The 11,524-nt window shown below is 37.0% G+C and overlaps 1 protein-coding gene across 1 annotated transcript in view; it reads right to left on the bottom strand.

Annotated features, from left to right (window-relative positions):
• Positions 1-7,094: 7,094 nt before the first annotated feature.
• The window catches only part of LOC146952040 (S-adenosyl-L-methionine-dependent methyltransferases superfamily protein), a 49,127-nt gene continuing 44,697 nt past the window's right edge, over positions 7,095-11,524 (bottom strand). The window contains exon 10 of the mRNA XM_085757756.1: positions 7,095-7,212. Within this exon, the coding sequence (XP_085613882.1) occupies positions 7,168-7,212 (45 nt within the window). The 3' untranslated portion in view covers positions 7,095-7,167. The remainder of the gene's footprint in view (positions 7,213-11,524) is intronic.

The raw sequence follows: 11,524 nt of genomic DNA, 5'->3' as shown, positions 1-11,524 counted from the left end.
ATGGCGGGTATTGCTATTTAGTGTAAATATAGTGTGTACTGTAATAATTAAATAAGAGAAAATGGAAGAAACAATGCAAGTGTAAACTAGTTTTACACCAACGTTCAATTGAGAATTGGATAACTATTATTTTTACAATGCTTACGTAGCAAGACCATGAATATTTATCGAAAGACAGACTGAAACTTTTGGTGATGGCCGATGTTTGAAACCCGGACATTTGCATGTATTATGCATTGTTCTTACCAGGTAGCTAAGCTCACGAGGATAAAGACAAAGTGAAACTATTTTACATCGTCAGTGCACTTCCATTAAATTTAGTAAATAAAGAGAAAAAAATGCATAAAATAACTTGGGGTAATGGTAATTTAATCAGGAATGATAAATAAACACAAAAAATCAGACACAAATACGACACCACCGTATTTTATACAGTATTCTTTACTTTTTTTTTCTCTTTTCCTCTTCTCTTCCCCCTTGTCTGCACTCTCTCTCTCTTTTCTAGTTCACTACAGCACTGTGTCTCCGACCACTGCTCTAGCTTCCTCCTCGGACGTCTTTCTTTGCACCTCGCCACAACCTCCGCCTCTTAGTTATGTGCTCTCTCTCTCACTGTTCTCTGGCCACCGAACACCGTATCTCATCTCTGCGACTCTCCCAATCGCCGACGACCAACCACCTCCACCACTCTGCAACTATGGCGTTCAAATTGTTCGGATCTGAAGAGATTTGGTTGAAATAGCAACGTCGGCGTGCGATTAAGCTCAACGACGACATGGTCGTGATTGGTTGTTGTTCTTGCAAGGAAGAAGGGCGGATGACAACGGAAGAAGAAAAGGACGAAGGGATGGTGGTGCGTATTTGGGGGGTCAGATCTGATGATGAGGGAAGGTGCGGTGGTGGGTGTGGCCGGGAAGGATGGCGTTGGTGGGAGAGAAGAAACGCACAGTGCACACACAGTAGAGAAGATGAAGAGAGGGTGTGTTGTTTTGACAAAACTGCCCTTGTTTTAAAGTACGAAATGTCCAAATTGCCCATAGTGTCTGTATTGTGTCAAAAATTATGTGTCTAGTTATCATTTCTGTAATTTAATCCCTAAATATTTAATGAGTGGTCACAATAGTCTGTTAATGTATAAAAATTTCAAAATAGTCCTTGATCATGCTATTCGTTAGTCAAAATAGTCTCTGATGTTAATATGCTTCGTTAATATTGTCATATTAGTCTTTCAATATAATTACTTATTGTCATATCAGTTCGTATAAGTGCTTACTACTTATTATCATTGTAGTCCTCATATTGAAAAAGTTATTGTGAGCATTGAGAGATTATTTTAGCGTCAAAGACTATTTTGGCTAACAAAGTGTACAATCAAGGACTATTTTAAAATTTTGATACATTGAAGAATTATTGTAATTATTCATTACACATTCAGAGACCAAAATGACTATTATCCCTAATTTTATATTGACATCCTTGTGTTCCAACAAGTTTTTTAAGATTTTTTTAAAACTAATTATATGACGTGATGGATGAGAACAATTAAAAAAAAAACTTTCTTTTCAACATTTATTTTATTATTTGATAAAACTTACGTAGGTCTCATCATTTTATATAAAACTCGATTTCATAACACTCATACATGATAAATTGGTTGTTTCTTATTACATGACGGTGTAAAACTAGTATACACTTTCAATCTGCATGCCCATTAAACTAAATATAAAATGAAACAAAGAGTACGATTGCTTTTGAGTTGTATTTAATTTAACGCGTCATTGTCGTTTGACTAAAATGATATATGTGATTCTAAAGTATATGATGAGGTAAGATAAGTTAAGCTAAGGTATGCAGGCATTTTTGAAGGACAAACGATGACTGGTTGGAACGTAATAGGTTCTATTTGTAGATGAGTGAACGTGATGGAGTTGGAGGGCATAGGGATGGTGTAGCTGGTTGGAACGGAATATGGTCTATTTGCTAGAGCCTAGACTTTGCCATGTACTATTGTTTTCCAATGTCTTTTCACATAATGTGTAGTAAGTACTAAATTATTGGTGTACAACATATAGGATGGAGCTATGTGCTACATCAAATTTGTGTAGTAAGTACTAAATTATTGGGGTTATGGTGTACAACAAATATGATGGAGCTATGTGCTACATCAAATTTATGTAAGTGTAAAATTATTGATTAAATTGAAATTCCTCAATCAATGTAGACCATCTATCATGAAAATGATCATTCTTTGAACTATCGTTGATGCAGAAATCAAAACCTATTGAAAGTGATTTATAGTTCTTGAATTCATTGCATTCGAACCTTACTTCTAATCATACCCGTGAAGTTAAAAGATATACTTTTTTTTTGACAATTTTGATTAGAAGACTTAACAACTCAATTTTTAGCATTTTGATGGTCTAAATGGTGATTAGCCTCTATTTAAAGCTAAAAGGTTTAGTTACACGCTTAAAGTTCATAAGATCCATCAAAATAACATGTTATAATTGACATTTGGCTTTTAATTTAGTGAGTCTATTGGGTATTTACACACATTTATGTCATTTGAATTCATTATAGTACTAATCACCACTCGTATATTACATCAAATTTACAATTTATCCATTGCTCAAAATATAATATACTGTGGAAATTGAATTTTTTTTAGTTTGCAGACCTCTTCTAATGTGGTTTCTTAACAATCGAATAGAACACTCGTTAGCATTTGACACACATGTTTATTGTCAAGGTGACTTTGCGCGGTCTTTTTGTGTTTTCGGTGTTTTAGGCATGTTTTACTTTTATGTTGAATGATGCTAATTACCATTGACCGTGGAATTTGACTCCATATGAAATACCATAAGATCCACTTTGCCTTGATTACGTGCATATTGGACGGTGAATTACATGGGGTATTATTGTCTTTTGATTTAATTTGAAAAACAAATGTAGTAGTATGATAATAATGATGATTATGCAATGCATGCTGCATGCAGTTTACTGTTAAGGATTCAGAGGTCCTACTTGATCGCCACTATAACTACTCATCCATTCTTTCCAACTTTTGATGTTAAAGTACGTAGGATTACTTTTTTGGCTATCATATTAACGAAATTTTTAATGCATACAAGTATTGGTGAGGGGGGCCAAATCATTACACTACTTGCTTGCCTCATCATAACTAGAGTGGTTTTTTCTTCTGATTTTTACACTGATTGGTGTAAACAAACCTTTGGTGATTGTCACATTGGTCAAAAGTGTTTCGTAACTTTTTATACCATGAAATTTGCATTTGTAGATTTGAATTCAAATTCACATGTCCTTTGTTAGGGACATGCGTAAAACTCAACATTCAACAATAGGGGCCAAACTCAAATCCATCAAGTGCCTCATGATAAAAATATTCCTAGCTTTCTTTTATTGCTAAATATTGTAATGCAAACAAAAATGAAGAAGGAAAAAGAAAAACCAAAAGTGGCTATTGTTCATCGGCTAATATTTTAATTTTTTTTTTTAATTCAACACCTTTGTGTTAAGGAAACAAAGCCATAAATTGGTAGAGCAAATGGTGAAATTGGTAGAAATTATAAATGTTGGTTTATATTGATCTCTAGATATGAAAAATAGACAAATACACCCTTAATTTTGTTACACATAAGTCGTTTTAATCCTTCCACGTGTTTTTCTATTAGAAGATATGTGATGGAGTTTAAATGCATGTGTGTCACTTCCATGTGGACGCCTCACTAATCCATCATAGGGACTTGCCCAAAAATAATTAAATTGTATGTAGACTAATTTTGTTTATAATTGTGAAATTACACATAATAATTTGATTGATTGTAAATTTTTCAATAACTAATTTCTTAACATAAATATCTTCTAAACCCACTTGGGTTGATCTGATGGTATTAACTTAGGACCTGCGAGTGTGCTCATCTTTAAGGTTTTTAAGGTTTCTAGTTCGATTCCCTCTGTTGCCAGTTTGAATAGGTTAATTTAACTTCTTATTAGCATCTTAAAAAAATCCATCCACCCACAATATTACACAACAATAATAAGTATCTACATAACCTTTTTTTTCATGGTTTTGCCGTTTCACTTTGAGTATTACGGTCCCTTTGATTTTGTCACATTATTTGTAAGCATTTTATCATTTATTCTATTAACTTTAATGTTGTAAGTTTATTCACAAATTCATCATTTTCGTTTGCCAACAAATACTTTACTATTTTCACTTCTTTCACTAAACGACTCAACGATGTTCATTAGCCTTGTATTTCACACCCCTTCACTTTCAAGGTCCTTAATTAAAGATTCAACTTTGTCCATCAACTTTATCTCTTAAACATCTTTACATTCATTGTCCTTTCTAAAGTTTGGAATGTTTTTTCATCCATGATGATGATCCTTAGGACTTTCAATATTTCAAAACTCAATTAAAAAAAATATACTCGTTTTAAAAAGAACTGGCCAATCATGGCCGAAAATGACAAAAGGTGATCCTAAAAAATCATAATGTCGGTAGTTTTAGTATAAGGTGGGTTTGGAGTACAATTTTCTTGTTCCCACAAATTTAATTTTTGCAATCTATACTATGTATGAAAGGCAGAGAAAAGGAAAAGAAAAAAAGAGATAAAAAAAAAAGTTTATTTTTGAGTTGCTATATCTGATGAAAATAACAGTGAACAATTTCCAGCCATATATTTCTGTCCCGACACAATATCAATTCTTTGGATCCATTCATTTCTCCTCGGTTTTATTGATTTTTTTAATTAATGTTTCCTATTTATATGCAGGAAGGCTCGTGCATGTGATGTCTGATTCTGACATTTTATTTGGCAAAATTTAATGCATCTAGTCATAATCATAACAATAGTCTCATTTGGAGAAAATGCAGCAAGGTGCAATTAAGGCATCCATTACGTGATCTTTGAGTTGAAGGGCATAGATAGAAAATCTTAATCAGCTTAACCAATAGTTTAATTAATAATTACTCCGATTTCCTTAATAAGGAAATTGAGTTCAATCATGCACCGAAATATGCGAAGTGTGAACTCATATGCCATTCTGATTTCATGGAAAGGGACATGGGCTAGATCTACTCATGCTATTCTGGCAAATCTTCATTCACAAACTTCCTTTAATCTTGTTTGTGTCAAAATAATGGAGGATATTATTGTGATTAAATAAGTAAAAAGGGTGTTGATAAATATATCAAGAAAATGATTTCAGCGCAGATTATGGATTGAAAGTAGTGTTACTCTATTAAAAGCAGTGTTACTCTATTAAAAGCAGTGTTACTTAGCCTTGCTCTGAAAAAACAAAAATTACCTTGACCATAGTACTCAGTAACTAAGTCTTTATTTGGATACGCAGTCGCAAAATCGTTACGGCATCGTGATTTTGTGAAGTTGCAAGTGTAACTTTTGTTAAAATTATGATGACTCGCTTTTATGCTCAAACACATTGTCGATCGAAACATGCACTAAGAATTTATATCCCGTCTATGTTGCACAAAACAGGTCTAATTCTCATAAAATATCCTATATACTATATTGAATAAATTTATGTAAGTATTTAAAATGTTTTTTCATTTACCATATTCTATAAGAAGGATGTAGTCAAACTTCTTACACAATAGAAAAAGCTACCAGCTGGCAACTATTAAAGACAAAAATAAGCCAATAATATTGGATACCCATCAATAGTTTTTTTTTTCCTTTCTAATATGCACAAACAAGTCAGTCTTGACCACGAATAAAAAAAACAGATCGTTATTAGATTAATAAATCTCATCATATGATAAAAAAAATCATCTGATTCAATTGTAAGATTAATTGATCAAATGATAAAAACAACAAATTTGTATATGGTGCAAGACTTATCTCACTTCTGCACGCTATAAAAGTACCTATTAAGGATTCAATGACTCCAATGGCAATACACTAATAAGAATTTCAATAAAAAGTATTTAAATATGTCTCACTATCTTTACATATTAAACAAAAATAATTTATCTATTACTCATTTTTACAAGTGGGACCAAGTAGTACACATTTTATTACTTTTTTAAACGTGGGACCCGTTAGTTACTCAGGAGAGAGAGAGTCTTTATATAGTTGCCCGTTCCTTAACGGGGACTCAATTTTTCTTTCTCCAATGGAGGGTCCTTAACAGGAAGTGATCCTTGTTAAGTAAGGACTCCATTAGAGATGCTCTAAGGCATAAGTATAAAATTGCAATGATTCACAAGATAGAAACTGATCCTCATTCACAATGAGCCAAAATATGTGCGCCAGTACTTGCCCTTAGACCTCCTCAATACTTAGGGATGGGGATTTAATCATAAACACGTACGACTCCATTTGCCATCCAAATGTTGTCAAAGTAATAGGAAAGGATAATATAATATAAAATGAAATCAAAAAATAAATATTACAAATTTTATTGTTTGAATTGTTTAAATTATAACGGACAGAATGAAGCCTAAAAATGTATTTCATTCAACTTCATCTAAATATCTTTGTTTTTTAGCCTCAAGTATTTTATTTTATTCTGTCACACTTTATTTTATTCTACCCACAATATTACCAAAATAAGTTTTGTAGCCGGCAATCTATTTTGTTAATCTCTATATGAGCCAGCCATTACTATTCTGTTCCCTTGCCTGATAAATACAGTACATATAATCAACACACCATTCTCTCTGTCTGCACACCTAAAAGTTACACTGACTGCTTTACATTTTGAATAGGATGAATAATTGTTACTGCCACATTCATGAAATTAAAAGTATGGATGGATTGGATGGAGGGTTTTGAAAAGGAGTATTTTGAAGGGTTAACTATGTCTAAATTTTGGTATATATATTTGAGATTTAAAAGAATATTATATATGACAGATGGTCGTATAATATTTAAATCACGCTTAATTTACTTAAAAAGACATTTTGTAGCTTCCTTAATTTACAATATAAAAATAAGCTCTCTCCTCTCCTCTCCTCTCCAAACTCATCTATCCAAACATGACATAAGTTGTTAGAGTTGCTCAGGAAAACATGTATAAAATACCAGAAGCATAACTTAAAAATCTCTTCAACTAGTTTTTGTTCTGGAAGGAAATTATCATCCTTGGTTGATTCATTTGTAGCAGAAGTGAATCTGTTTAATTCAGCACCCTCCATCTCATGTACGACTGAACTTTCTCCACCTGGAACCATGATATAAGAGTTAATTCACTAGGGGAAAAGCTACCAACCAAAATAATGAAGTTAGGCTGCTATATAAAACATATAATAAGTTCTCTATCTGTCAATATACTTCACATAAAATCACTAAAGGTAGTGTAGTACTGAAAATCATAGCACACACCTGCTTTTTTTTTCTCCTTATGTATACATGTGCGTACCGTCTTCCTATTTTACATCTATGACACATTTTAGTTGCAACACCTTTAAGGTTGGATGTTGTAGTTTTAATCAATTTTATACAATAAAACTCTTAGCAGGCCCAAGCAGTTGAAGTTCAAACAAACTTACAAAGCTGTTTCGCCAGTATTTATGAAACAAAATGATATTAAGACCAGTGGCATGCATAGTTTCCAAATACATTTTTTGTTTACATTTTTAATTATAAAAAAATTACCTTATTTTCACATTTTTCCGATTTTCAAAGATTTTGTCAATCTCAGGGAAACAAAAGAGTGCACGAAGGTCCATCACCACAGGCTGCCACAAGGCGTGGTGGCTATCAAGAGGACAAAGGAACTTTCTCTTTTTTTGTCACTAACTATCCGATTGAGGTGGATATGGGGGAGCTTTGGAAGATTTTTCTTTCCTTTGGTAGAGTGGGAGCTGTATTTATTCCTAAGAAGCTAGATAAATGGGGAAGAAGATTTTCTTTTGTGAAGTTTAGGGATGTGGCCAATGTGGTGGAGCTGGAGGAGAGCTTGAAGGAGGTGTGGTGGGGTAATCACAAACTGAAAGTGAACAAAGCAAAATTTGATAGGGAGGCGAAGGAGGAGCCTGTTCAGGTTTTGCGGCGAAAGGAATGGGTCGAAGGGAAGAAGGTGGAGGCTGGGACGTCATTCCGGAATGCGTTGGCGGGGGAGCGGCAGGGTGATCCAGTTGTGAGGCCGGCAATAGTTACAACAATGTTAGAGGTCCTTCCAGCGACAGATCTGCTGGAGGAGTTGGAGTCTTGTCTGGTTGGCAGATTGAAGTCCTATCTTGAACCGGATGCATTGCAAACGTGTATATTTATGGAAGGTTGGCGTGGTATCAAGGTGGTTCCGATGGGGGAGAAGTTGGTGCTGCTGAAGGAGGATCGGAAGGGGGAGTTAGCGGCTGCGAGGGCGGAAAAGAGGGCTTGGTGGTCTGCTACTTTTTCAGAGGTGGTGCCATGGTCTCCTAACAAGGTGGCAACGACAAGGAGGACTTGGGTGCAACTTAGAGGCATTCCTGTACACATTTGGAATGAAGACTTTTTCAAGAGGGTGAGTGCTATTTTTGGAACTTTCATTGATTTTGATGATGACACGGTGTGTAGGAGAAGGCTGGATGTGGCCAATCTGCTAATTTCTACAAAGAAGATGGGGAGAATAGAGGAGGAGGTGAAAGTGAAAGTTATGGGAGCAGTTTTTAGCATATGGGCTGTTGAGGGTGTTCTTGTGTTTGAAGAAGGTGAGGGGAGTAAGGAGGAGGAGTCTGAGATGTCCAAGGAGAGGTGTGTTTCGTGGGAGGAGGATGAGGAGGGGCGGCCGGAGCAGAATTTGGTGGTGGATGAGGAGTTGTCCGGCGAGGAGGATGATGTTTCCATTGAAGAAGGGGAGCATACAGTGAATTCCGTACAGGGAGGGTCTAGTAGTGATAGGCCTAATCCTATCTTAGAGGTAGTAGGGCAAAAAGGGATGTTGGAAGTGACTAGTATGGGATCACAGGGTATTGGAGTGGATTTTGGGGAAAAAAGCCTGGCGGTACCACAAAGGGAGCAGCACGTGTCCCTCTTGGAGTGTGAAGGAGAGCAGTTGGGGAATGGGGGAACGAATTTGGAGAGTGTAGGTGGCTGGCAGGTGCCACGTGGCACCTTAGGAGCGGCTGATGGGGTGTCTCATCTCCCTGCCCCTTTCAAGGATGCAACACGTGAAGGAGGGCTTGTAAAGGGAGATTTTGAATTTGTTTTGGAAGTCAACAACTTGGGGTCCACAGGTCTGGAAGGTGGCAGCGCGGGCCATGGGAAGCTACAGGCGGGTCCATCTCATGGAGTGGGTAATAATTTTAGTGGTCCATCTAATGGGCCTTTGCATGTTGTTGGGGCCCCATCCCAATCTAGCCTGTTGGACTCTGAAGATACCATTTCTGACTTATCTCTTCATCAGGAGGTTTTAATTAACAGGAGGGGCGGAAAGAAAATTTGTAGAAAACATAGAGCTGCATCTATTGGAGCACCCAAATGCTTTCAATTTGCAAAGGCTATTAAGGAAACCAAGGGTAATGGCAAGCGTAAAGGTGGTTTAGGAGAGGGTGGTCCTAAGCAAGTGGTGGAATCTTTGATTAGTAGTGAAGATGTTGATGGGGAGAGAGTGGGAAATACCGTCGTCGAGGTGGAACGCGCAAGTGATTGTCCGATGACTCCGGCATCGGGTCTTCGCTTGATTTTGGAAGAATCAGGGGCTGAGGTACCGAAATCTCCGTTGTCAGAACTGCCGGGTATGTCTCGGAAAGATTTAGCGGCTTCCCGGATTTTTACCTTACAAAAATCAAATGGCTTTAATTTTTCTGTGAAGGATTTAAATATGGTATCTAATTTGGCGAACCTTGAAGATATTGAGGTGTCAAAGGATGGACAAAGGGAGGGAGAGATGGTTTCCCAATGATGGTTCTCTCTTATAATGTAAGAGGTTTGGGGGGGGGGGGGGGGAAGGTGAAGAAAAAAGTTATAAAGGAATTGGTGCACGATCAAAGGGTGGATTTTTTGGCCATTCAAGAATCAAAGCTTGAAGTGGTATCGGATTCCGTATGTAGAAGTTTGTGGGGGAGTGAAGATTATGATTGGGCTTTCCTCCCTTCCGTTGGTAATAGTGGTGGTATTATCTCAATTTGGCGTAAATCTTGTTCAAATCTTCTTTTCTCGGTTGTGGGTGAAGGTTTTGTGGGGGTGTGCTTGGAATGGGGGAGAAGTAGGGAGGTTTGCTTTGTGGTGAATATTTACTCAAAATGTGATTTGGCGGCTAAACAAAGGTTGTGGGAGAAACTTGTTTTGCTTAAAAATACTTTTGGTGATGGAGTGTGGTGTATGGTGGGTGATTTTAATGCGGTGTCACATGTGGAGGAGAGGAGGGGGGTCACTTTAGAAGTTTCCTCGACTATGACAACGGAGATTTTTCACTTTAATTCCTTTGTTTTGAATGTGGATCTTCTAGATGTTGCACCGTTTGGCCGTAAGTTTACTTGGTACCATGCTAGTGGCCTTGCGATGAGTCGGATTGATAGAGCTCTTGTGTCGGAAGGTTGGAATAGTTGTTGGGGGGAAGCCTCTCTTTGGATTCTCCCTAGAACAATTTCGGATCATTGTCCGTTGCTCATCAAAAGTGGTAGCTCGGATTGGGGGCCAAAACCTTTTCGCTTCAATAACTTTTGGTTGGAACATAAAAATTTCAAAAAGGTGGAGGATTTGTGGAGGAATAGCACCGGTAGTGGGTGGATGGGTGTGGTGTTGAAGAATAAACTCAAGACGTTGAAGGAAGCTCTTAGAACTTGGCACAAGCAAGAGTATGGGGATTTAGATACTAAAGTAGCCTCCCTTGTTAATGATATTGCGGAGCTTGATGTCAAGGGTGAGGTAGGGGCGTTGAGTAGCGCCGAAGTAGAGATGAGGAAAGTAAAATTTGAGGAAATGTGGAGACTTCTCAAAAGTAAAGAGGCTAGTGTGATCCAAAGGACGAAGTCTAAGTGGCTTAAGGAGGGTGATGAAAATTCTAAATATTTACATAGATGTGTCAAGTCAAGGGCGGTGAAAAATTCAATTAAGGCAATTAAGGTGGATGAAGGGTGGGTGGATTCACCTACGGATGTGAGAAGAGCGTTGGTTGATTATTTTCAAAGGCAAGTGGCGGACGAGAGGTGGGAGAGGCCGACGTTGGATGGAGTGCCGTTTGCTATGCTTTCCGATGATGAAAATAGAGATTTGATTGCAACTTTCTCTTTTACGGAGATTGAAGCGGTGGTGAAGAATAGTGATAGTAACAAAATTTCGGGTCCCGACGGTTTCAATTTCGCCTTCGTCAAAGAATTTTGTTATCTTTTGAAGCATGAAATCCGGATTATGTTTGACCAATTCCATGCGAATGAGAAAATTTCGAAGAGCTTTCATTCCTACTTTGTGACGTTAATCCCAAAGGTGAAAGACCCGTCAATGTTGAAGGAATTCCGCCCCATATCTCTTCTTGGTTGCCTTTATAAAATTCTCTCTAAGGTGTTAGCAACAAGGCTTTCTAAGGTAATGAATTCTATTATCTCCGAGTC

This window comes from Medicago sativa, chromosome 1 (genome assembly GCF_051527215.1).
Source record: "Medicago sativa cultivar Bolivia chromosome 1, Bolivia_mono, whole genome shotgun sequence".
Lineage (NCBI taxonomy): Eukaryota > Viridiplantae > Streptophyta > Magnoliopsida > Fabales > Fabaceae > Medicago > Medicago sativa.
This window is presented reverse-complemented; position numbering and strand designations above follow the sequence as displayed.